Here is a 23,632-nt window from a genome sequence, read left to right on the forward strand (position 1 = left end):
TTAGCTAACAGCCAGTTGGCTTTTAGCTCATGTGGTAGAGGCTCATGCACTAAGCTCCAGAGATCCCAGGTTAGATTCCACCCACTGATGACCAGGGTCTGTCAGTGTTACAAGCGGGGGCTCATCCGGGATTTCAACTGGGGAGACTCTGAAGCTCGGGACCTGCTTCCTCAGCTAGGGGAAGTATGTAACCCACATACCTTCTGGATGTGGTAGTCTGTCCCATCTAGTGGCACCGAGACCACTTAGAGAGAGAGATAAAATGAGTCTGGTAACAGCCAGTTGGCTTTTAGCTCATGTGGTAGAAATTTGTGCACTAAGCTCCAGAGGCCCCAGGTTTGATCCCGCCTGCCGACGACTGGGGTCTGTTGGTGTTACACCAGCAAGGACTTTTCCAGTGAAAAGGGTCAGGATATAATAACAGGGGGGGAAAAGGCATCTGGCTACCTCTCCGCTCCTAATCTCTGCTCATGGTAGCAAGATCATTTGAAAGACAAAGCACCATCACTGCACTGAGGGGAGTGGTCCAACCTGGAAGGCTTTCCAGTCAGCATGGGCTGCTGAAAGTTTTGGGTCAGAGAAATCCTTTTGCTTTCAAATCTTGTTTAGCTTGGTAACATTTAAGTCAGGAAATAGCTTGCGTGTTTCTCTTATTTCTTTTGTAACCAATTCTGACTTTTATGCCTTTACCCTTTATACTCACTTAAAATCTATCTTTCTCTAGTTAATGAACTTGTTTTATTCTTTTACCTAAACCAGCATATTTTGATTGAAGTGTTTGGAGAATCTCTACTCAGGTTAACAAGGGCTGGTGCATAACCATTCCCTTTGATGGAATGATGGACTTTCCATGAGCTTGCACTGTTTGGGAGCGGGGGGTGGGGGTGGGGACTGAGCAGTGCAAGAAACACATTCCTGGGGTACAAAGCTGGGGAATTTGCCCTGTATGTAGTTTGTGAGTGTCTGGGAGAGCATCCATGCTAATGGCTGTGTGTGAGCATAGCCTGCAGAGGCTGCTTGTCATTAGCAAGGCAGCGTAAAAGGCACCCGGGCTGGAGAGTTAAAGGGACCCAGTGGTTCAACAGTCCGGACTGTACCCTGAGGGATGTCGGCTGGCTTGCAGTCAGGTCCCCACAGAGCAAACCAGTACACATGGAGGACATCAGCATTCACCCTTAGTGCAGGGATAGCTCACTGGGTGGCAGCCAGCAGGTATGCACAGAAAGCAGGAATCTTGAGGCTTTACTAGGAGGGGTGTGGCTTGAACATCTCTGTGAGCCCTCTCTGTGGCCCTCAGCAGACTGTACCTCAGCAGACAGACCCTCTGTTACCCCATGTCTCTGGCACCCCTAATCCTGCTGCCCTTTGGAGCCCAGGTATTTCCTTCCTAACTGTTACTATCACAGCCCAGTACAATCACTCCTAGCTTGGCCCCAGTGGCAAGACTGGTGCGAATACAGAGAGACCAATCCTGCCTCTGCCCTCAGCCCAGCAGGCTGGGTCCCTCACCTGGCTCTCCAGCTCGGCGAGACGAGTCTGGGCACTCAGCAGTTCCGCCTGGTGCCTTGCTGCATTCTCCCTCAGCTGTGCCTGCAAAGCCACCGGCCTCTTCTCGTACTCACTGGCGTTCAGCAAGCTCAGGGCCAGGGGCTCGGCCTGCAGGAGCTGCAAGGGGAGAGCACCGAGGGGTGGGGAGACAAAACCAAGCCCTTTTAGAATGAAGAGTGGCAGAAGCACCCTGTCAGCCCAGCAGGATGCAGTGTCCTCCTCTGCAGAAGCCACGCCCTGTCCTCACCTGCTGCGGCAGTAGAACCTGCTGGAGAGGAGCCCCAGACAGGGCAACCTGCAATGAAACAGGGAAAAGCTCAGCCACCTTCTCCTCTTAAAGGCCTCCACCCCTGTGGGGAACATCTTAACTCTACTGAGCCTGGGAAACCCCTACAATGGCTGCCACTAATTCTGGTCCTACTTTGCGCCCCTCCTCCAGGCTTGCCAGTCCTTCTCTGATCTTACCCCACTGCAAATCTGGATCCTTTCTTCCAGAAGAATACCTCTCTATGAAACCTCCAAAGGGTCCTGCCCCAGAAGGCAGCATGGACAGGACAGGAGACTTCCAACCTGCCCCAGAGCAGGCAATGGAACAGACTCGGAGTTTAGTTCGGTCTTATTGCTGGAGATAGACTCAGGAGTAATAGGATCAATTCTTTTTAATTAAAACATACACCCCCCAACCCCCCATAATGAAGGGCAGGAAATGAAAAGGACCCAGAAGGTCCAGCTTCGGCTTCTCAGTGAGGTCTTGAAAGCTAAGTAAGGATTCCAGGACGCACTCCTTTTTAAAAGCTTTGATAATTTTCCCCCTTCAATTGCACACACACACACACACACACACACACACACACACAGTCCTTTCACCTCAAAACTAAGAAAACCTGGCAATGTAAAACCCAATAATTAGCTAGAATTCAAGTCTCATTATTAATTACTACACTCACAAATGTATTCTGAGCACTTCTAGTGAAGGGCCTCAAAGCATTTTGTAAACCCTACTTAAAACCTCACAGGACCCCTGGAAAGGAAATAAGGGAGTGTTATTTCACCCCTTCTACTGCTGAAGAAACTGAGGCATGGGGAAATAGAAGTGACTTGCCCTAGGTCACATTAGCTAATCAGTGAGACAGCAGGGAGCAGAACGCAGACTCCCGATTCCCACTTCCCACTCCCAATTCCTGCACTTTAGCCACTGAAAAATGACTGTACAGGTAGGGGTGTATTATCCCCAATACACCATGATCGGTGTTGTAGCATCTCACACCTACCGGAGTTAGTGTGGAAAACCCCAGACCCTCTGGATGTCCTTGGAGAGAAGCTGCAGGTGGAGAAAATTCAACACATTTAACACTCAGACATGGCAGTGGACTTAGGCATTTTCAGGGAGACAGTAGCATTGGAAGCCTGGCAGAAATAAATGAAGCCCTTCCATAAGTGTGCTGCTTCAGCATGATGAGGACATGCTAGTGTCATAAGCGCTCCAGCCACTGAAGCAGTGGGGGGCAGGTACTCCAGACCACATGGGCAGAGGGGCTGGAAGGTCCTCTGGGCACTAAAGAAAGATGCATCTTTAATGAAACCCTTGGACCCCACAAGTGCCTCCTTGAATGCTTTATGCGCATTCGTCCCTTCACCTGCCTTGCTGCATCCCTGCCAAGGAGCTGACTGGGACAGATTTCTACTCCGTGCATATGGACTGACACATGGCAGGTGCTCGATATGCAGCACTGGCCTGATTTTCATTCACATCCCACACCAAAATCACTAAGACCCGCAAGTGCTCAGCACCTCTAGGAAATCAGGCCATACTACTTGCTTCCAGGGACCCAGGCATGTAGTGCAGGTCCTGGCCCGGTCAGCAAGCTCTTCCCTTCTAACCCAAGGGCCACCATTTCTGCACCCCCCTCGAATTCCTTCCTGCTTGGCCAGCCTCATCATGGTGCTCACCCTCCAAACAGGAGGCAGATTATTGACCTCATGTGAGACAACCAGCTGGAAAGAGAGGACATCATCATCCTCCACGCGCAAGCCCAGTGCGTTTCCTCTGCGACGTGCCAGCCCTCTGCCAGTAGCAAGAGAAAGGGGCATCTGGCTCCCACCAGCATCTGCCTCCCACTGCCTGCACAGCTACCCTTAAGTCACACAACTAACCACATGCATTTGCTTTGAACCCTTCATGTTATGTGCTCTTTCCAGGCTCCAACCCAACATCACCTGGACACCTAATTGTCTCCCACCCCCATTGGCTTTGATGTCATCCCTTTGACACACCACTGAGGCCCCTGTCTGCTACCTCCCGACTGCATAATGTCCAATCTCTTTTAATACAGTAGTACCTCAGCATTACGAACACCAGAGTTACCAACTGACCGGTCAACCACACACCTCATTTGGAACTGGAAGTACATAATTGGGCACCAGCAGAGACAAAAAAACCCCAGAACACAAATACTGTACAGTACTGTGTTAAATGTAAACTACTAAAAAAATAAAGGGAAAGTTTAAAAAAAGATTTGGCAAGGTAAGGAAACTGTTTCTTGTGCTTATTTCATTTAAATTAAGATGGTTAAAAGCAGCATTTTTCTTCTGCATAGTAAAGTTTCAAAGCTGTGTTAAGTCAATGCTCAGTTGTAAACTTTTGAAAGAATCATAATGTTTTGTTCACAGTTATGAACATTTCAGAGTTACGAACAACCTCCATTTCCGAGGTGTTCGTAACGCTGAGGTTCTACTAAAAAGAAAAGGAGGACTTGTGGCACCTTAGAGACTAACCAATTTATTTGAGCATGAGCTTTCGTGAGCTACAGCTCACTTCATCAGATGTATATTTAATGGAGAAAAAGTTACACATATGCGCCAACAGGGGGCAGTGCTCTGTAACAGCTGGAACTGAGATGGGAATAACAGGTAGTGGCTGCAGATGGCTGATGGTTACCCATGTCCCCGCGTCCTTGGACTGGGGGTGCGTAGGACAACGAGGGTATGTCTTCACAGCAACTAGACACCCGCGGCTGGCCCGTGCCAGCCAACTCAGCTAAGGCTGTGGGGCTGTTTCATTGCAGGGTCCTAGAACCTGGACTCCAGCCAGAGCCCAGGTGTCTACACAGCATTAACACAGCCCTGCAGCCCAAGCCCCGTGAGCCTGAGTCGGCTGGCACAGGACAGCTGTGGGTTTTTCTTTGCTGTGTAGACATACCCTAACGGGCTAACACTGGGATACAAAGCAGTGAAGGGATGAGGTTGAATGTTTAGGTAGGGTAATCCAAGGAGGTGAGAGGATTGTGGAAGAGGAGGATGAAGAGCAGAGGTGACTGAGGAAGGCTGAGGACTAGTTATCCTACTGCTAGCGTGTCAAGGAAAGCATGGCTGCTCAGGTCTGGCCCTTCCTCAAGACCAGAGGGGTGATGGAAAGAAGCAATGCCAGACACTAAACTAGCATCCAGGGGCTGTAATTGGAGAGGACTCTGTCCACACTCAGAGAGTGTGGGGATGGCAGGGGGCTGAGACCTGTGGGGATCTGACCCCTTCCAGCTGACAGAGAGAGAATACGAACATGTGATCAACCACACATTCGTCTACCATTCAATTGTGGGCAAGCCTCAAGGGTCCCTACAGACATCACAGCAAATACGTTTGGACTTTTCAGATTTCGTAATGAAACCTTTTTGATACACGACCTGGAAACCTTGCTAGGCCCATCTTTTCCCCATTTTCATCTCACCTTCAAGGGCAATGATGCAGAGATCATTTCACTTTAAAAGATACAACTTTGTACTTCTCATCCTGGGAGAGAGAGTAGAATTTGGGAATCCTCCAGGTTACACAATGTCTCTCTCTGGCTCCTGATCACTCAGCTAGGTGCGTCAACAGTGCGTGGGACGATTTGGGATGTGAAACATACCGGCGTGACTGGTGTCTCCAGGAGGTGCCCCTTTCCTGGACTCAGATGTAAGAGATGAGGCTTGTTTCTGAGTGGTTAGCCATGGACCAGGATACCTGTGGGATGCATAGAGTAGATAAGTAACTAGGAATGCTATTATATAGCCTCATTGCAGGGCGTATGGGGAAAGAGAGATTAAAGGGGTATTTTCCAGTTAACATGCATAGCTTTTGTAAGAAGAGTGTTTCACAAAACATCCGGTCAGCAGTTTTGTACAGCACCAGGCATATGGATTCCTGCACGTGGAGTCACAAAGGGGGAGGGTGTTCAAAGGTCAAAAGTTGGAGTTGTCAATCCAAGGTGATTTTTCTTTAAAACATACTGCACCCGATCTCACTGTTCACGCACATCACGGATTTATAACAATCAAAAGCCACCACAAAGTTCTCTTCCTGCCTACCCTCAGGCAGTCATGGACTGACTTAAATCAAAATGATTTAGATAAGTAACCAGAAAATCAAAGTAATTTAAATCATCCATTTATATCAGAGCACGCAGGAAACTTTGATTTAAATAATTGATTTTAATTATGTTTTACATTTGTAATTTTTCATTATTTTCCTAAAGAGAAGTTGATTCTCATTGGTTGGTAACCATTAAAACATATTGAATTGTATAGACTTGACTCTGAATTTGGTGCTTCTTTTTGCCACGCAGGAGGATGCACTATATCTGTACATATTTAGTTAAGCAATTATACAGCTTAAACTTCCATTTATTCAGAGAGTCTTAATTTTTACATTTCTTTATTATGTTAGAAAATGGTGAATGAGGCATTACTTATTTATTAGCTGATGATTAATTTTTTACTTGTGATTTGTCTCAAGCTCTGTTTGGATGAAAATTTAAATTTAATTAAAAATGTACAAAACCAGAAATTTTAATTGGTTTTAATTTAATAAAATGACCTTAAATGTGTTGGATACATAAGAAAAAAAGTTTATCACAACAGTTTGCATTTCAAACTAACTAATTTATGAAACAAAGCAAGTAATATCTGTATTTTGAGAATTCAGTTGATTGTTTCTGGTCACCATGTCCTGCAAGATTTTAGAACTAGTAGATCTCATAGTCTTAACACCTAGTTTTTATTCCTACATTGAAAGAGGAAAGCAAGTTTTCTGTTTTTTCAACTCCAAAAAGTTGAAAGTTTCTTAACTTTGAATGAACCAGTCATTGAACTAAACTAGTTGAATAATCTGAAATGAAGAAAATATTCTCTCTGCACATGCAGAAGAGGCTACACTGCTGTCAAAAGCTGGTTTAGCACTTCAACAAACTCTGGTTCCATGCTCTTAGCCAGTGACTTCCACCGGTTCAGTGATCTTTCTTTAAAATTTGACAACACACATGTATTGCTTAATTATGTCTGTATTTAATTTAAATAATTTTAATAAATTATAAGAAGTTTAGGAATTAACATAAATGATCAGTTTCACATTTAATTTTGAATAGGTTTATTTTAAAAAATATGCATTTAACCTAAATCAAAAACATCTGATTTAAGTTTAAAAATCCGATTTAAATAAAAAAACTATTTTAAATTTTTTTTAAATAATTGTTTTTTATTTACCACATTTCAACCCCCAACACTCTCACGTCTGACACCGTTTTAATTCATTTCAGCAGTTCCTGTTGAAAAGGCAGATTAGCAGGTATAGCTATAGTGAAGACATACCCTGAGTCTTCCATCCTGGTGGACTTATCTTCTGGGACAGCAGACCGCTGAGGCTCTCTCACGGAGGGAGCTTGTTGGCTGAAAACAAGAGTCACTTATATGAAAGAGCAAAGAATCTTAATATAAATTGACAGTGATGGGGGCCACAATCCTCCAGTGTCAGCTACAACTGTATCTTGCAACCTCAAAGACAGTGAAGGTCTCCCTTCTGTCAAAAGCAATCTCTTCCTCCTAACAGAGCTATGGAAGTATTCAGCATTCACTTGGTTTGAAACATTTAGGCCTGATCTACACTACAGAGTTAGGTTGATGTAAGGCAGCTTATATTGACCTAACTCTGTAAGCGTCTACACTACAATGTTGCTCCCGCCGATGTCAGTTGCCCACTACACCAACTTAATAACTCCACCTCCGTGAGAGCAGCAGCGCTTAGGTCGATGCAGTGTCAGTTTAGACACTGTGTTGCTTACATCAGACTGTTCCGGCTGTCAGTGCCCCACACTGACAGCCGGAGCAAGCGCTCCTGGTGAGGACACACACCACTAACAGAAGGAGTTAGCGTGGACATACAAAAACAATTTAATTACTGCGGTGGCTCTGCGTCAACGTAAATTAAATCAACTTAATTTCGCAGTGTAGATTTGTCCTTAATTTCAAAGGCTGAAGGAGCAAATGCACACAACAGTAAACTGTGACTATAAGCTACCAAGATACCTCACTTTTGTCTGACAGGCTCTTCCTAATTATACTCATCAGTCCTGCTTTGGGAAGCACAAGCCATAGCCAATTTGTTCTCAGCCTTAACTCTATGTTCACGAAGATTTTGCCTGGGAATTTCCTTAGTTTTCTTATAATTTTTTCATGCTCATTGTTAATATTATTATTTATATTATCATAGCGACTAGGATCATATAACTGAAGAAGGGTGGAGGGACTTTGCTTGTAACTTACAAGTTAAGGGCAAGAGTTATTGAATCATGGAAAAGGCAGAAAACAAAATTGGTTTGAATTTTTGGTGGCTTCTGGATCATTGTCCCAGGCTTCCCAAAGTAAATCACTGTAGCCTTTACACAGTTACAATGGCAGCCTGCATAATGTCCATTGCAGCTGAAATGAAAGGCAGCACGGTCTGGACTCCAAATTGACCTGGAAGCTAGGAAATCCTACGTTCTTATCCCAGCTCTATTTCTGTAGGCAAAAATAGTCACACTTGGGTGCCTAAAGTTAGGCCCTTAAAAATGGCCCAGATTTTCAGAGGTGCTGAGCACTAGCGACCTCCCAGTGAAGCCAGTGGGAGCTTCAGGAGCTCTAGACCTCTGAAAAGCAGCCCACTGGCATGTCTTTACCTGGTAACAGTAATGGGGTCCACCTCGTTGTCCTGTCTCAGGGAGCCCGAGGCCCCAGCCCTTTTCTCCTGGACCTTCCCCTGCACCTGGGATTTTTTTCGAGACAAGGCGTTATTCAGCCAGCTATCCTCCTCCTCCTCAAGTGGTCTGGGTTTAGCTGCTGCTTCCTCTGCAGCTGGCTTTGTCCCAGGAAGGAGCTGGCTGGCTGGACTGGGCTGCTTGGTGGCTGAGGAGCTGGATGGCTTGTTCAAAGGGGCTGCCGCGGGACTACCTTTGGCGGCGTCCTTGGCTAGAGATGGAGGGTCCAAATCGATAAAGTCCTCATCTTTCAAGCCCAGCCAGTCAGCGCCAGTCTTACTGCCTCGCATGGGGCTCGTGATGGCTGGAGTGGTTGGTTTGGACCTTTGGTCCATTTTCAGTTCATTGATATTCTCTGCTGAAAACCTGCAACGGAAGAGAGAGATGAACACACAAAGCTGAGTGTGCTAGGACTTCGGCAGCTCCCTGCTGGGAGGCAACATGGCCCAGTGGTTAGTGCGGCAGACACAGGCAGGCATCAGATATAAAACACATACCTGACAGATTGTCGTCTTGACCGCCGGCCCTCGGGTGTGGAGGCCAGGGTGGGCTGGTAGGCTCCGAAGGTGAAATCCTCATTGTCCCAAATGTTTTCCTTATCTGTTTAGACAAGTGGAGACTAAAGTCAGTCTGCAGTAGGCAAGCAGGCTGCATCAGTACACACTCACATGCTCTCGCTTTTGTCTGTTGTATGGGAGTTTCATTGTAATTCACTTAGGCCCTGCCTAAACTACAAAAGTTGGCTTGTCTAGCTATATTGGTCTTGCTATGCTGGCAAACCCCCACAGAATGTACCCCATGCCCACACCCTACTGTAACTATCTTTGTACAAGGTACGTCTTGTAAGGTGTCATTTGAAGACTCATAATTTGCTGGTCAATATTGACTTGATAAAATATGTGTGGCAACATTGTATGTGAAGTTATCAGATTTTCCTGTAAGCTGTTATTAACATATGTTCCAAACTGAGGTTAGCAAACCGGTCTGTCTCAAACAAAGGAATGTGTGCTCTGCTTCATTTGCCTTTAAGCAGTAAACAGAGTCATCAAGCAGGAAGAGAGACAAAGGGAGTTCAAACAGGTGGGGAAAACCAGCAGGAAACATCCTTACATGTAGACACTCTGTCTCCTGAATCTCAGCAGGAAATGTTTTCCAAGAGAGGGACTGACACTATAAAAAGGAGGAATAAGCCCCCCAAGGTACCCTCTCCTCTCTGCTCATTGATTCACCGCACAAGAAGAGACAAAGGAAGCAGCCATTAAACCGAAGAAGGGGTCCAGACCTAAGAAGTTTGGCCAGTAAGACTTGAGCGCATGTGGCGAGAAAAACTTTGCTTCTAATTTAACATAGGTTGCTTGGTTAGGCACTGGTTACATTTTAACTTTACTTTTCATGTAACCATTTCTGGCTTCTACGCCTCATTGCTTTATTCACTGAAAATCTCTTTCTTTGTAGGTTTCAGAGTAACAGCTGTGTTAGTCAGTATTTGCAAAAAGAAAAGGAGTACTTGTGGCACCTTAGAGACTAACCAATTTATTTGAGCATAAGCTTTCGTGAGCTACAGCTCACTTCATCGGATGCATCCGATGAAGTGAGCTGTAGCTCAGGAAAGCTTATGCTCAAATAAATTGGTTAGTCTCTAAGGTGCCACAAGTACTCCTTTTCTCTCTTTGTAGTTAATGCCTTTGTTTTACTGTTTTATCTAACTGGGAGTGAGTTGGGGTCATCCTGTACTACACCCAGAGCTGGTATGAGCCCAGGCGTGGCTGTTTGGCTGCAGTTACTCACCGGCAGATGTAGCTGGGAGTAATTTACATGCTGGAGGCTGTTTGGGAGCACTCCAGACTGGAAGCGACAGCAGCAAAGCAATGTGAAAGGCACGCCAGGTCAGAGAGCAGGGGTGACATAGCTATTCATTAGTCTAGATTATACCCTGGGTATGTCACACCCTCCCAGTGTGAATGCAGACCGACAGTCATGAAAGTGCTTTTGCTGGTATAGCTTATACTAGTTCCCTGAGCAAAATACCCTATGCCCGCAAAAGCTTTTTTATGCTGGTATAACTGTCTATGCTAGTGCTTTTACCAGTATAGCAACATACCAAAAAATTGCCACCCTCCACAGTGTTGCTAAACCGGCAAGCTTCTGGCTTTACTCACCAGGTTGCTGTTGGTATTTTGTATCCAGTTTGAACTCCTTGCGTTCTCCTGTGGTCGGTTGCTCCAGAAGTTTGGCTGCGGTCCCACTTCCCAACAACTCCTCCAGCTTGGAGCGGGCAGGGCGGGGCTCTTCCCTGCCAGAGGGCAAAAAGAATTACAAGCATCTAGGTGGGGGTGGAAATCATTGAAGCACTGTCTGTTTCCCTCTGCGGGCAAATGAGGCTGCGCTCAAGAGCTGACGTGGGAGTGGCTGGCATGACCTTCTAGCACGTCTCTCACAGTCTGAGCTGCTTCTGGTTCTTCTTTTTTTTAAATACACCTATATATATCTATGAAATTAAATTTCTAGCCCTTACAGTTGCAAGGAAATATTTCCAACCCTGACCCATTGCAGGACAGCCTGAATGAGTCTGCAGCCAGCTAGCCTGAAACAATAGCGCTGAAGGGTGAGATTTGCTCCTGTTCATCTCAACAGGGTGTTACTTAGACTGGAAGTTCTTTGGGGTAGGGACCGTCCTTTTGTGCTGTTTTTGTACAGCGCCTGGCACAATGGGGACCTGGGCCTTCATGAGTGCCGTTGCTAGGTGCAACTGTAATACAAATTATTAAAAATCACAACAGTTTAAATGGGACCAAAGTTAACTATTTCAAAGTTTCAAAGTTAACTACACCTCTGCAACTACACCTCTGCAGCGCAGACGTTGCCTGCACTGAGGGAAGGGGCTTTCTGTCAATGTAGCTAATCCACCTCTCTGAGAGGTGGTCGCTAGGTCTTTTGCCGATCTAGCCGTGCCTCCAGTAGGGGTTAGGTCAACCTAACTACGGTGCTCAGGGGGAGAAATTTTTCATAGCCCTGAGGGACATCGCTAGGCCGATCTAATTTTTAAGTGCAGACCTGGCCTTTGAGACCACTGCAGTGATACAGAATAGTCATCGCAGTGAGTCTGCTCAGGTGATTCATGCCTTTCATGCCCACGTAGATCTGGGGTAACAAAGTACATGTAATATTCTTCTGCACTTTTTCAATCCAAGGCCCTTAATGATTGAAACCCAGTGTGACTATCTCATGAGTCACTCTGTATTTCCTAGCAACTCCTTACTCTTCTCCTTTCCTCTCCTGCTTCAGCTCTCCCCTCGGACCCTCGTCAAACCCCAGCGCGTCCATCAGGTCATCCCCATCATCTTCAAATGTCAGCTCCTCCCTCCTCCGCACGGGAGCAACAGCATGGCCAGGAGCCGAGGAGAGACACGTCCCTGTTAAACGGAAGGAAGATCTTTCTTAGCAGAGACCACTGGGTCTACGGCGCTAGTTTAAATGACACATAACGCTCGTCCCAGGGTTGGGATCTTTGACACAGTCTCCCGTAAATTGTTCTTTTGAAGCCAAAGAACAAATCACTGGGAAGTGACAAAGTATTAGCGCACTGCTTTGCGGCATGCTCTCTCGCTCTTTTGTAAATTGCATCTTTTGATGAATTTGGTGACCATTAACAAGGAGACGTTATTTAGCACTTGTTAGCACTGGGGATGTTGCAGGCTCTCACTCCTGCTTTGTAGGATTCCTGCTATCTCAGTCTGCCCCCAGCTCTACCAGTGCATCTCAGACTACAGCAGCCCCGGCTACTCCAGACTTCCTTTCGCACTCCCACCTCAGTCCTGAATTGCAGCACTTCCCGCGATACTAGTCCTGGATGTTCCCCTCTTTCCCAGCCGCTCTACCACCAGAACCCCAGCTTGACCTGCAGTGCCCTCACTATCCCAATCCAGAGCCACCCCAGAGATACTAAATATGCCTTGATTAAAAATCCATTAGGGGTGAGACTAAAGCTAGGATTTGAACCCAAGTCCACAGAGGCGAAAGGCGAGTTCATTAATCTACTGTTCCACTTGTCGATAGTGAGAATGTCTAATACCCAGGGAGCACCAGTAAAATTGACAGGTCAATGATTTAAAAGGTGGGAAAAGCAGGGTGTTCATGCTACTGAAGCAAATTACGGAGCAGCCCAAACTAGTTCTATGGTTAGGGTATAATTCTAGCGTGACTCCATACCTTTGGCTGGTCCAGTATGTCTTTCAGGGCTACTTTTGGTGCCTGTTGGAGGTAACTTCTTAGCAGCATCTTCCTCCTCATCCGATAAAAGACCTGCCAAAGGATCGTCTAAATCTAGCAATTGCCCCATGGGAATAAAAGGAAAAAAAAACAACTGGCCTTTGGAAATTGTCTTCTTGGAGCTGGACTATCTGCAAAGAGCTAAATATTGAGACCATCATCTAGAACTGGGGATTCTGCATTAGCCAGATCTTGCTCCTGTTGGAGTTACTGGCAAAATTCAGTGGGTCCTTGGGTCAGTATTAGCGCTTGGGAGCAAACTCCTCCTAGGGGTACCTGGAGTTGGAAGTTGAGCTATATTGTCATTGGGAAAGACAGGTTAGCCTATTTTTGCCATAAAGTCTTGGATCTCTCCTATGGCCTCAACGTTGGTGCCATGTGAATCTGGACAGTCTCAAAATGCCTGTTCCTTGGATGGCAGCTTCCACTAGTGATAAAACACAGCTGTGAATTCAGATTCTGCAAGGAACCCGTTACACTTGAATCTCTCTGGATTTGGGTGACGTCCAGTATCTCAAGAGTTCTATATAGGTTCATGATTTTCTACCCTATTATCTTCCCTTAAGGGATCATTTATGGGGCAGCAATCACTTGAGATCGGGCCTTCTCTTCGCACTTGCCCTGTCCAGGTATGGAAATGCCACGAGAAGGCCAGTTCTCACATTATCTCAGCCCCATAGATAGCCGTCTATTGGCCTGATCCAAAGCCGAGTGAAGTCACTGGGATTCTTTCCACTGATTTCAGTAGGCCCTAGAACAGGGAGCATAGACTCCTAGTTAAAGCATAGGACTGGAAAAGCAGGAGACGTGGATTCTATTTCCAGGTGCTGCGCCTCAGTTTCACCATCTATAAAGTTTCATCATCTGTAACACCTCACAGCGGTGGGGGGCATTTAAACTATTAATGCTTGTCAAGCACTATACCTCTATAAAACGTTCTATACAAAGATCTCAGTGTGTTACATCGATTATCATTTAAAAAGACATGTGACAATATAATCCTAAATATAGTACTCCCAGAAATCCCATCCAGAGACCAGAGCCCACCCACACACCCCACTATAGGATATTTTTTAAGCCAGGTTCCCTATTCTCTTATGTGGTTGTTTTTTAGACTCATCCTCATCGTTTATTGAGTAAAGAGAAATGGGAGGGAAGAAGATGCAGGGCAGAGTAATGAACTGAAGTCAAATTCACACCCCCACAGTCCTTTATCTCTAAGGCATGGTTTTCTCACGTTACCATGACAAACTGCTGTAGAGTTTTTTCTACCGTATGTTCCTCTCATATACCTTTGGCAGCAAGATTTATGTGAATTTAGTGCTGGAGAGTGGTGCCTAGAGAACATGTATCGGATTCTCACAGTGCCCCATGAGCCCAGTTTGCCTCAGCTCCAACCTACAGAGGGCACTGTTGGGCACGAGAAGGTACTCGGTGTTCATGGCCCGTGTAGTCCTTGGACTCTACCAATCCGACAGATGATTTTTGTGCTACGGACACATGAGGAACCGCAGTAGGAGATCATTTCCCACACGTCACCCTCGTGGTACTTTGAGTCGGAGGAGGTTTAAACTGGTGATCTAAAGGAGAAAGACTCTGTCTGTGCCCTGTTACCTGGCGACTCTTCCAGCAAACTTATCCTTAAAGGAGACGAAGATCTACTAGTTTCCCCGTAAATTAAAGGTGAGAGTCAAACTGTGAGAGCTGAGTGCCCACAACTGTACCCGCCCAAATCCCACCTTCAAAGGAAAACTTCTTGTACTGCCGCTGGGGGGTGGCGGGAGTGGAGAGGGGTTTCTTTTCAATTCCAGTGGCAGACTCTCCTGTAAAAAACCATCAGATAGGGGGGTTTGCAGACAGACAGGCAGAGCCTCTTCACTGTGCATGCTCCACCCTCTCCCCGCGTATGGAAATAATCTATTCAGAGTAAATACAGGGTTATTATTTCCAGCTAGGAGCCTATTTTACCCTCTCAGGTTGCTGCAGAGTACATATAACAACCCACAATTCCCCCAAGGGATTCAAGGGTTGGAATATCTTTGGGGAGGGCTCCTCATGCAAACAGCTCCCCTCTGGTGGTGTTCTGATCCTGATCCTTAGTTGGTAGATGGACCCTTTATAAACCAGCGAGGCCGAAAACCTAGCCACCAACTTGTGCAATGTTCTGCTGTGGGTCTGAATGCTGCAGCTCCATTTTGTCTCTCATTATAATCTGTGCCTCCAACTGTCTTCTACAGTAGGTTCAAGCCACACTGCTCAGAAAGGACCCACGTCAAGTCCACTTTGAACACGATCTGTTTGGGAGCTGCCCCACCCTAAGAGGCTGGATATCACTGTTCATGGAGCTTTATTATAAGTGTTTCCAGGCACGGCTAATGCATGCCAGCAGGTCATATGCCACCTATAGTGCTACAATATGATCCAGAGCCACATTCATCTTTAACGCAGGTGTACAGTGCCACACAGCCTACAGGTCTCAGTGAGCTGTGCTCCATCTCCCGCGGGAAGCCTGCCTGATTGGATCCAGGCAGAGATCACTGCATACTGGGACCTGTAGTTTCCTGGTGCAGCCCCTGTGTCTGAAGGGGACGACAGCTACAGTCTGCTTCATGGCGTGAGAATAAGGTGCAATCCACAGACTCTGGGCAAGGAGCCTGTGTGGCCCTTGGCTGGGCAAAGTCTGGGTGCCCCTAGGTTTATCACTGCACGTAAGAGAGTAGCAAGGGCTGGTTCTAGGTAGGGAACCATCACTCTTTTATTATAACATTGTAGTGCCGAGCAGCCCCAGCCATGGCCCAGGACCCCATTGTGCTAGGCGCTGTACAAACACAAACAAAACTCTATGTTTTTAATGTTTACGAACGCGAGCCACTGAACATATTTTTAGGCCCCGGACCTGGTGTAAAACAGATAAAATCCAGCTTTGGTCATGGGACAGTCCCTGTCCCTGAGGATATTCTAGAATCAAAGATTCAAAGCCCCAGAGGGCAACAGCTTCATTCAAAGCCCTTTCGCAATCGGCCAGGCCAGGTATAAAAGAAGCGCTAGCAGAGGGTTAGCTCATCGCACTCACCTTTCTCAACAGTCGTTAGCTTCCCTGCAGTTTTTGCCAGGTCACCTGAGGATTCAAGGTTCTCGAAACCCTTTGCTGTTGTCCTCCCAGCCCCAGAACCAGACTTCTTTATGCCTAGGAGATCAGCTTCCATGTCATCCATCTCCTGGGAATAAAAAGAACATACATGGGAACACGAAGAACTGAGCTGATGCCCTGGTGCTCAGGCAGCAGAGCAGGTGAAGACGCCCTGTTTTGACAGGATATTCCTGAACACATGAATATGGACATTTAAACTAAAACATATGCTGCCTTTCTTATCTGCTGGCCAGGGATGGTGTTCTCAGGGCCCTCCTATCTGCTCTGGAAGGGTTTATCCACAGGTTGGCCAGTGGACCTTCATCCCCGACCTGGTTCCCAGTCCAGCTCTAATCCAAATCACTCCCCAGAGAAGCAAGGGCAGCAGACCCACCCAGCCTGCATTCTTCACCTGGGGCGGGGGCCCACAGGGAGTGACAAAGACTGCCACAGAAAGCACATGTCAACGCCACCAAATGTGCTGGCCTCCCTATTTTCCAATACTCAGCAGTGGGGAGGTTTGTAACTGGATGTGGCTGGGAAATACTTAAAGAGGAAAAATAAATGGAGGCCTGACGCTGCAAGCCTTCTGCACGCACATCAAGTTCATTGCCGGGTCTCAGAAACATGGGTTTCTACGAAGAAAAGCTCTTGGAGGAAGAGGTTACAATTAAACACTGATTCAGAGACACTGGGATGCAGACCAAGGGCGTCTATACAGCAATCAGAGGTGTGACTGCAGCCTAGACAGATATACCCAAGCTAGCTTTGACCTAGCTAGCTCGCGTAACCACAGCAGTGAAGTGGGGGCACAGGTGGCAACAGGGACTGCACAAGCCTGCCCGGGTTCCTGTGGGTGTACTCGAGCCGTTAGCCCGCCTTGCCACAGCTTCACTGCTATCATTATTCGAGCTAGATAGGTCAAAGCTAGCCTTGGTTCATCTACGTGTGCTGCAGTACCTCTCAGACTGCAGCGTAGACGTACCCAAGGAGGGAGAAATCTGAGGTTAGTTCTAGCATGTCACAGCCACGGTCAGTGCAGTTCGAAGACTAGTAATGTTTTATTCACTTACCTTCAGGGTCTCCAGCAAAGCTTGTGGGTCTACATCTGAGAGGTCAGATCCCTGCATGCAAAGTCAGGAGAGATGAGATCGCACTAACATGCAGTCGGACGCATGTAGCACCAGAGGAGGCTCAAGAAAGCCCAATACACATAAAAGGCATGTTTTTATTTTGCTTAAGTATTTTCACTTGCCTTGGCACACTCTGCATTCATTGTGAAATGCCATCTATTCTATATCTAGTCCAACGTGGAAATGAGCCAGTAAGTAAATCGGACAGGCTGTCCTGTCTGCATTTAAAATAAAGCACCAGGGACTCAGACTGACCAGGTTACAGTGGAGGTAGCGTGTCTACAGCAGTTACACAAGGAGCCTAGGAGTCGCGACTTCTGGGTTCTGTTCCTGACTCTACCACGGATTCACTGTGATCCTGGGCAAGTCACTTCAACTCTCTGCACCTCAGCTTTCCTCATGTGTAATACAGGGGTAATAATACACACGCAACTCCCAGGAGCACTAAAAGGCATATTTGAGTCCTGTTTGTAAAGTGCTTTGAGATCCTTGCGTTATGTCTTCTGAGACCTGGAAATTTTTCAGTTCCTTAGGAGAACATGCGTGTTTGGGAAACCCTGAAACCAAGGAACTTTGTTTCCTTGGTGTCATTGGACAGTGATTGGTGGAAGCGACACTACACCAGGAAGACAATCTGGATTCTTGCTTTGCTTACCACCAAATAGTGCTATGTGATACAGGCATTAATTGTATTCCAGTGTAAGTCACCCACCGGGGCTCAGCACCAACTAGGATGTTTGCTTCTCATTCTCTCACCGTCCATGCAAGCATCCGTCCTCATTTTGCAACAACTAGAGGGATGTCCAAATAAGATCTGCAGTCAATGGGACTCCTAGAATTAAAGGAATCCCTACGGGAACTCAGCTGGCTTCAGTGAAATTACAGCAGGGCTGAATTTGGTTGTGTGTTCATTAGGAACCTCATCTCACTCACACACACACTCTCCCCCTTCTCAGCCCCCCCCCCCAGGCCTTGGTTCACCTCTGCTTCTGCACCGTCCTCTGCAGCCATCTTGCTGAAGACACCATCCTCCAAACCAGACCTGCAACAGAAGCAGGAGAATTAGGAACTGCCCTGCGACTCGCGGCACACAATCCCAAGAAAGGAGGTCTGGTGGGAGCTTACTGCAGCAGCCATCTGCGGTCTGAAGGGGGACATGTCTCACTGACAGGGAGAGAAGACTGGGAGACGTCCCTGCAGAACGGGAGTTATTCTGACTCGTACAAGAGGAGTTTAGGTGGAGTTATACTAGTGCTAGGATGGCTATTTCTTCAGACAGAGCTAAACGCTGCCCTCAGCACCACCTGCACAACCTTATTAAATGGGGTCCTATTATTTCAGTAGCCTGGTGCAGGTGTAACGGAGGGAAGAATACACCAGTCAGAGGGATGGAAATTTGAGAGGGGTTTGGGCACCAAACTCCCTAGCTGTGCCTTGAAATATCTCCCCCTAAAGCAATAACTGTAGAGTCCAAAAATAAATGACAAGTAGCAAGACATGAAACACAGGACATGGCTGAGGAGCTCATGGGGTGCCGGGACACCAGCAAACAGCAAAGTTTCCCTCTTCAATCTCTTATTTAATAGCGTGATTCAGACGTACTCACTTTTTGCTGGCTTTGGAGACAATTTCCCTGGATCTCCTTCCACTGCCCCCAGACTGCTGGGAAGGCTTGTTGGATTTAATGGGGATTTCATCTAGAAACAAATCATGGAGAATATGGAACTTGATCCAGACCTTTGCTCCAAAAGCTGCATATCAAGTACCACCTCCACTACTGACCCCTCCCCCTCAATTGATGTCCAGGTCAGCTGAGGAGCCAAGGACTGAACGGACTTCATGGAAATTGAACATCCCTTTTACCCAGAGGGGGTCCCTAGAGGACAAGGTTGATGCACAGTGGCAGGGGAAGCTTGTGCTTCCACAGCCAATGCTGTAGCTGCTCTATGAATAAATGGAAGGCTTCATTCTCCAAGGCTGCCAAGCCAGCACGTCTCACCAGCTCTACATCCAGAGGAGGGGGGGGGGCGGGCGGGCTGGCGGAGGGAGGCTTCCTTCTCAATGTCAGTGAAAGAGCATTTACCATCATCTCCCAGGAGGTCACTGAACATGTCCTGGATGGAACCTAGAATGAAACAAAGCAAGGCCATCTCATCAGGGGAGCTGGGCAACATGTGGAATAAAAGCAGTTTTTTCATACATTCAGAGAGCACTTGGTCTAATTGAAAGCCTCCAATCTCAAGGACAAACATTTGGTCATACGCATCATCAGCATAAGGTCTGGGGTTCCTCCTGGTCAGCCTAAAGATGATGGGTGAAATGCTGGCCCCATTGAAGTTGATGGCAAAACTTCCACTGACTTCAGCAGGGCCAAGTTTTCAGCCGATATATTCTGAACATAAGAAAGTGTGGCCCAGGTGGGGCTCTTGATAGAGAAGTTTGCCCTCACCTGGCCAAAGTAGGGGATTTCTTTATTTACTAGATGCAAGATGCTCCCCATTACTCAGTCGCTGGCACATGGAGAGATTAAAGTAATCTAACGAGGCTCTCATCCTAAAATATGCGAAGGACCCACAGAGGCTTAGAAAGCCAGAAGTTGTTCTGTACTGTGGCAGCATACAACGGGGAGAGACAGCTTCTGACATATCAACTGAGGCTGATGGGAGGGAAAGAACAAGTTGAGTTTGATAAAGTTATAGTCTCCACTGGATCTGCATAAGTCCCCATGGGAGGGGAAACATGTCCCTATGTGCAAGGTTGCCTGATTTAAGAGGAAGCTGATTTTCACTGCTGATTCAGCAATGCCTTAACACAAACAATACTAACACTTTGCATGTTCATATCTTGGCGACAAGGAACCTGAAGCCAGTAGCCAGGATTCCCCCTTGTACCTGTGGGTGTGTCAGTGACACCTTAGCGTGGGCTTACCTCTACCCCACCTCTTCTCAAACAGCCCAAAGGGTATCGTAGTGAGAAACGTACAAGTGCACATACCTTTTAAACCTTTCTTGGGTTTTGCAGCCTAACAGGAAAAGAAAAGTTCCCTCGTTACAAGAATAAAAGCACTGAAAGTAAGACTGGTCGTCTAACTTGGGCTTTTCATGCAAGACGTTAATTCTCTGCATCACAGAACTGCAGCTCAGATAATTCATGGGCCAGATTCATCCCACATCTGACACGTCACGATCACCACAGTGAACTCTGACTTGTCCATATAGGAAGTCAGACTCCTCCACACAACCCAAACAACACTAGAAATCCTCCTCAGTCGAGTCTGCACCAGGTAATGAACAAAGATTACTATAGGAGACTGCAACTAGCATAGTTCCTTCTGAGCAGACAGGATTTGCCATCAAAACCTACCAGCACACCTGAGCCAGTGCATGTCACAGAAATGAAATCAAAGTGATTCTGTTCTAGAGGACAGGAGACTGCTATCCAATAGTGTTTACTTTATCCTTACCATCTCATGGCTTCCAACAGTTCTCCCTCACCGGTGATTCAGTTTATACAGCCCTTCAGTCTTCACCTTCACATACTGTAGAATCCTTTAGTACAGCGCTCGTATGTACTTGAGCCTCACCTAAGTGAAAGGGAGAGTTAAAATTTCCTGATTCACCTTCATGTTCGACAGGAGCTTTGTGAAATGGAATTCCTTTTGCAATTGAGACATGTCAAGTTTTCCACCTCTCTGCTTTCTTAAACTCACTCACTCATTAGAATAACATGATTTCCTTAGGAAAACCATAAAATGCTTCAAAAACATTAACAAGTTAATTAAGCCTTGAAATACACCTGTGTTGTTGGTAAATGTGATTATCCCTGTTTCATACATGTAAATTTAGGCACTGAGAGAGTGTCAGTGATTTGTCTGTCTGCTTATCTTTCTGGATTGCTTGTCAAATAGCACCCAGATATTAGTGTGGTAAGTAAATCAAGTCAAATGGCAAGCCACGGGCAAGGCTGGGAATATAATCCACATCATCTGCTGTGCCCAAAACCCCAGAGTATCCTTCCTCTCACATTAAATTAAGCACCTTGCCAGGATTGGGAAGGTCACACTCAATTTGTGTAAAATGGAGCAGATTATAATCACCCTTGATTTGATTTAAAGAGGTATGGCCCACAGAGACTCCAGATCCCAGCATGCAAAGATGCTCTTGATCTGATCGGTCCAGTAATACACTGATGTGGACTTAAAAGACTGCAGTTCCACCATGTGATGCTCCTTGAGCCAAGCAGCCCTTAAACACACAGAACACAGCCTGCAGCAACAGTAACCCCTGAAGTAGGGATGCGGGCTTCAAGTTCCCGAGCGCAGCATGCATCTACCGTTTGCATCAAGATGGAGCACCGCATGCTGGGACCTGATACGTCCACATACAGCTTGGCTCAGGGTGGCACCCTGAATGCTGGGCCTTGGTCTTGTCTGTGACCTGTGTCCTCTTTAGTAAACACAGGCCCTGCAGACGGCATTTAGGTCACACTTCATTCGAGTCATTATCGCTGCCATCCCGACTGGAGGCAAGTGCCTCCTACAGGAGTTAAAACCCACTGTCCACTTGCCAGTGGTGAGTAGCAACTTTCCCTAGCGAATGGAGAAATCTGGTTTAGCAGCTTGTGCAAACTTTCAGGAGTGTTTCTAGCCCTGGTAGTTCTGCGCGCCGGATCAGCGATCTCTTCCTGAGTCTGCAGACAGACAGTTCCATTGCCCCGGTTACTGCTCAGGGCCCTCCACCTTCCAGTCGCGTCCATTTCCACCAGGGCTTTTCAGAACCCCCTGGGCAGCAATGAAACTGACGCTGCTGACAGGGGTGTCACTCACCCAGCTGCTCCGGGGGAAAGCTCTGAGCAGCAGCAGAGGGAGAGGAGCTATGGGGGGTGGAGAGGGAAGAGCAGCAGGCGGGAAGAGGGGAACAGAGAGAAAAGCGCCTTCCAGCGGCAGGAAGGGCTGGAGGGTTTCCAGGGGCTCAGACACCGACCGACTAGCTAGGGGCTGGTACAGAAGGTGACGCCCCCAAGCAGCTGACCTGATGGCCTCAGAGCGCCCCCAGCCCTGCCCCTGGCTAGCAGGGGGTCTCTCCCCCTGCCGTCACTGCACCCCACGGCTCTGGCTCCATGGCCCAGCCCTAGCCCGCCCTGGATAACGCCCGCAGCGCGGCGGCGGAGCACCCTGGTTACCATAGCGCCCAGCCTCCAGTCCCAGAGAACAGCCCCCCCGACCCCCAGGCCCGGCCAGCCCCGGGGACGCGCAGACCGCCCCGGATATGATACATTGTATCCAGGGTCCTGGTACATTGTAGCCACCCCCCGCGCCCGCAGACAGGCAACAACGCTCCAGCTCTCACCCTCCGGCCGCAGGGATCCTGCCCGGGACTCCGGGAGCCCAGAGGACCCCGGGAGTTGTAGTTCCTTGGCCAGCTCCCTGCCGGGAGAGTCGGCTCTGGAGCAGGAAAGGAACTACATCTCCCAGCATTCCTTTGGGGTGATCAACAGGAAAGGGAGGGGGAGGGAGTGGAGAATCTGCCCGGGCTGATGAGACCCCCATTGGGGCGGGGGAGAGTGGGGAGCTGCTGCTCAGGGATTGGGGAACTTCTGGCACCCCAGCCTCCGAAATCATCCTGGCTGCACCTTCTGCATGAATATCTGCTAGCTGAGAGGTGCATAGGAATTGGGGGGCCCTGCTGCAGGGGGTGGGCCTCTCAGGTATTTAAGGCCATGGCCTGGAAGAGAGAAGCACCTAACTGCGGGGTCTGCGGCTGCCTGGGGGGCGGGCAGAAGTGGGAGTGGGTTCAGTTGTGGGAGGGGGCTCTGGGCTGGGGTGAGGGCCTTGAGGGGCAGGAGGGGGCTCCAGGCTGGGGAGTGGGGCCAAGGGATTCAGAACGTGGGAAGGGGCTGCAGGTTGAGGAAGGGGGTTGGGGTGTGGAAGGGGGTATAGGCTGTGGGTGCCTGCTTGAGGGGTTTGGGGTGCAGAAGGGGGTTCCAGGCTAGGGGGTAGGGCAGAGAGATTTGGAGTGTGGGAGGGGGCTGCGGGTTGAGGCAGGGGGTTGAGGTGCAGAAGGGGTACAGGCTCTGGGCTGGGGGTGCAGGCTCTAGGGTGGGGCTGGGGATGAGGGGTTCAGGGTGTGGGAGGGGGCTCTGGGATGGGGGAGTGGGGTGCAGGGGGGTGAGGGCTTTGGCTGGGGGTGCAGCCTCTGGGGTGGAGCTGGGGATGAGGGGTTTGGGATGCAGGAGGGGGCTCTGGGTTTAGGGGGGCAGGCTCAGGACTGGGGCAGGGGCTCGGGTTGGAGTGTGAGCTTATCTTGGGTGGCTCCCAGGCAGGGCTAAGGCAGGATCCCTGCCTGTCCTGACACTGCACTGTGCCCCAGAAATGGCCACTAGGTCTGGCTCCTAGATTGGGGGCAGGAGGCTCTGCGCACTGCTCTCACCCTCAGGTACTGCCTCCCCCAGCTCCCATTGGCCGCAGTTCCTGGCCAATGGGAGTGCAGAGCCAGTGCTCAGGGTGGG

The 23,632-nt window shown here is 48.2% G+C and overlaps 1 protein-coding gene across 7 annotated transcripts in view; it reads right to left on the bottom strand.

The window, feature by feature from the left end:
* The window catches only part of FBF1 (Fas binding factor 1), a 38,006-nt gene extending 15,447 nt beyond the window's left edge, over positions 1-22,559 (bottom strand). For 2 of the 7 annotated variants that reach the window (XM_077833223.1, XM_077833224.1), the window contains exons 1-19: positions 22,474-22,559; positions 20,589-20,708; positions 20,120-20,147; positions 19,209-19,250; positions 18,732-18,822; positions 18,107-18,167; positions 17,066-17,116; positions 15,936-16,080; positions 14,602-14,685; positions 12,803-12,916; positions 11,853-12,006; positions 10,753-10,886; positions 9,091-9,193; positions 8,516-8,959; positions 7,170-7,247; positions 5,453-5,547; positions 2,820-2,869; positions 1,796-1,843; positions 1,510-1,665 (exon numbers count right to left, since the gene is read on the bottom strand). In XM_077833223.1, the coding sequence (XP_077689349.1) occupies positions 1,510-1,665; positions 1,796-1,843; positions 2,820-2,869; positions 5,453-5,547; positions 7,170-7,247; positions 8,516-8,959; positions 9,091-9,193; positions 10,753-10,886; positions 11,853-12,006; positions 12,803-12,916; positions 14,602-14,685; positions 15,936-16,080; positions 17,066-17,116; positions 18,107-18,167; positions 18,732-18,822; positions 19,209-19,250; positions 20,120-20,147; positions 20,589-20,591 (1,881 nt within the window). In that variant the 5' untranslated portion in view covers positions 20,592-20,708; positions 22,474-22,559. The remainder of the gene's footprint in view (positions 1-1,509; positions 1,666-1,795; positions 1,844-2,819; positions 2,870-5,452; positions 5,548-7,169; positions 7,248-8,515; positions 8,960-9,090; positions 9,194-10,752; positions 10,887-11,852; positions 12,007-12,802; positions 12,917-14,601; positions 14,686-15,935; positions 16,081-17,065; positions 17,117-18,106; positions 18,168-18,731; positions 18,823-19,208; positions 19,251-20,119; positions 20,148-20,588; positions 20,709-22,473) is intronic. The other 5 variants (XM_077833225.1, XM_077833226.1, XM_077833230.1 and 2 more) reach the window with 5 other exon arrangements.
* Positions 22,560-23,632: the final 1,073 nt, after the last annotated feature.

The sequence above is a fragment of the Eretmochelys imbricata genome, chromosome 14 (assembly GCF_965152235.1).
Source record: "Eretmochelys imbricata isolate rEreImb1 chromosome 14, rEreImb1.hap1, whole genome shotgun sequence".
Classification (NCBI taxonomy): Eukaryota; Metazoa; Chordata; order Testudines; family Cheloniidae; genus Eretmochelys; species Eretmochelys imbricata.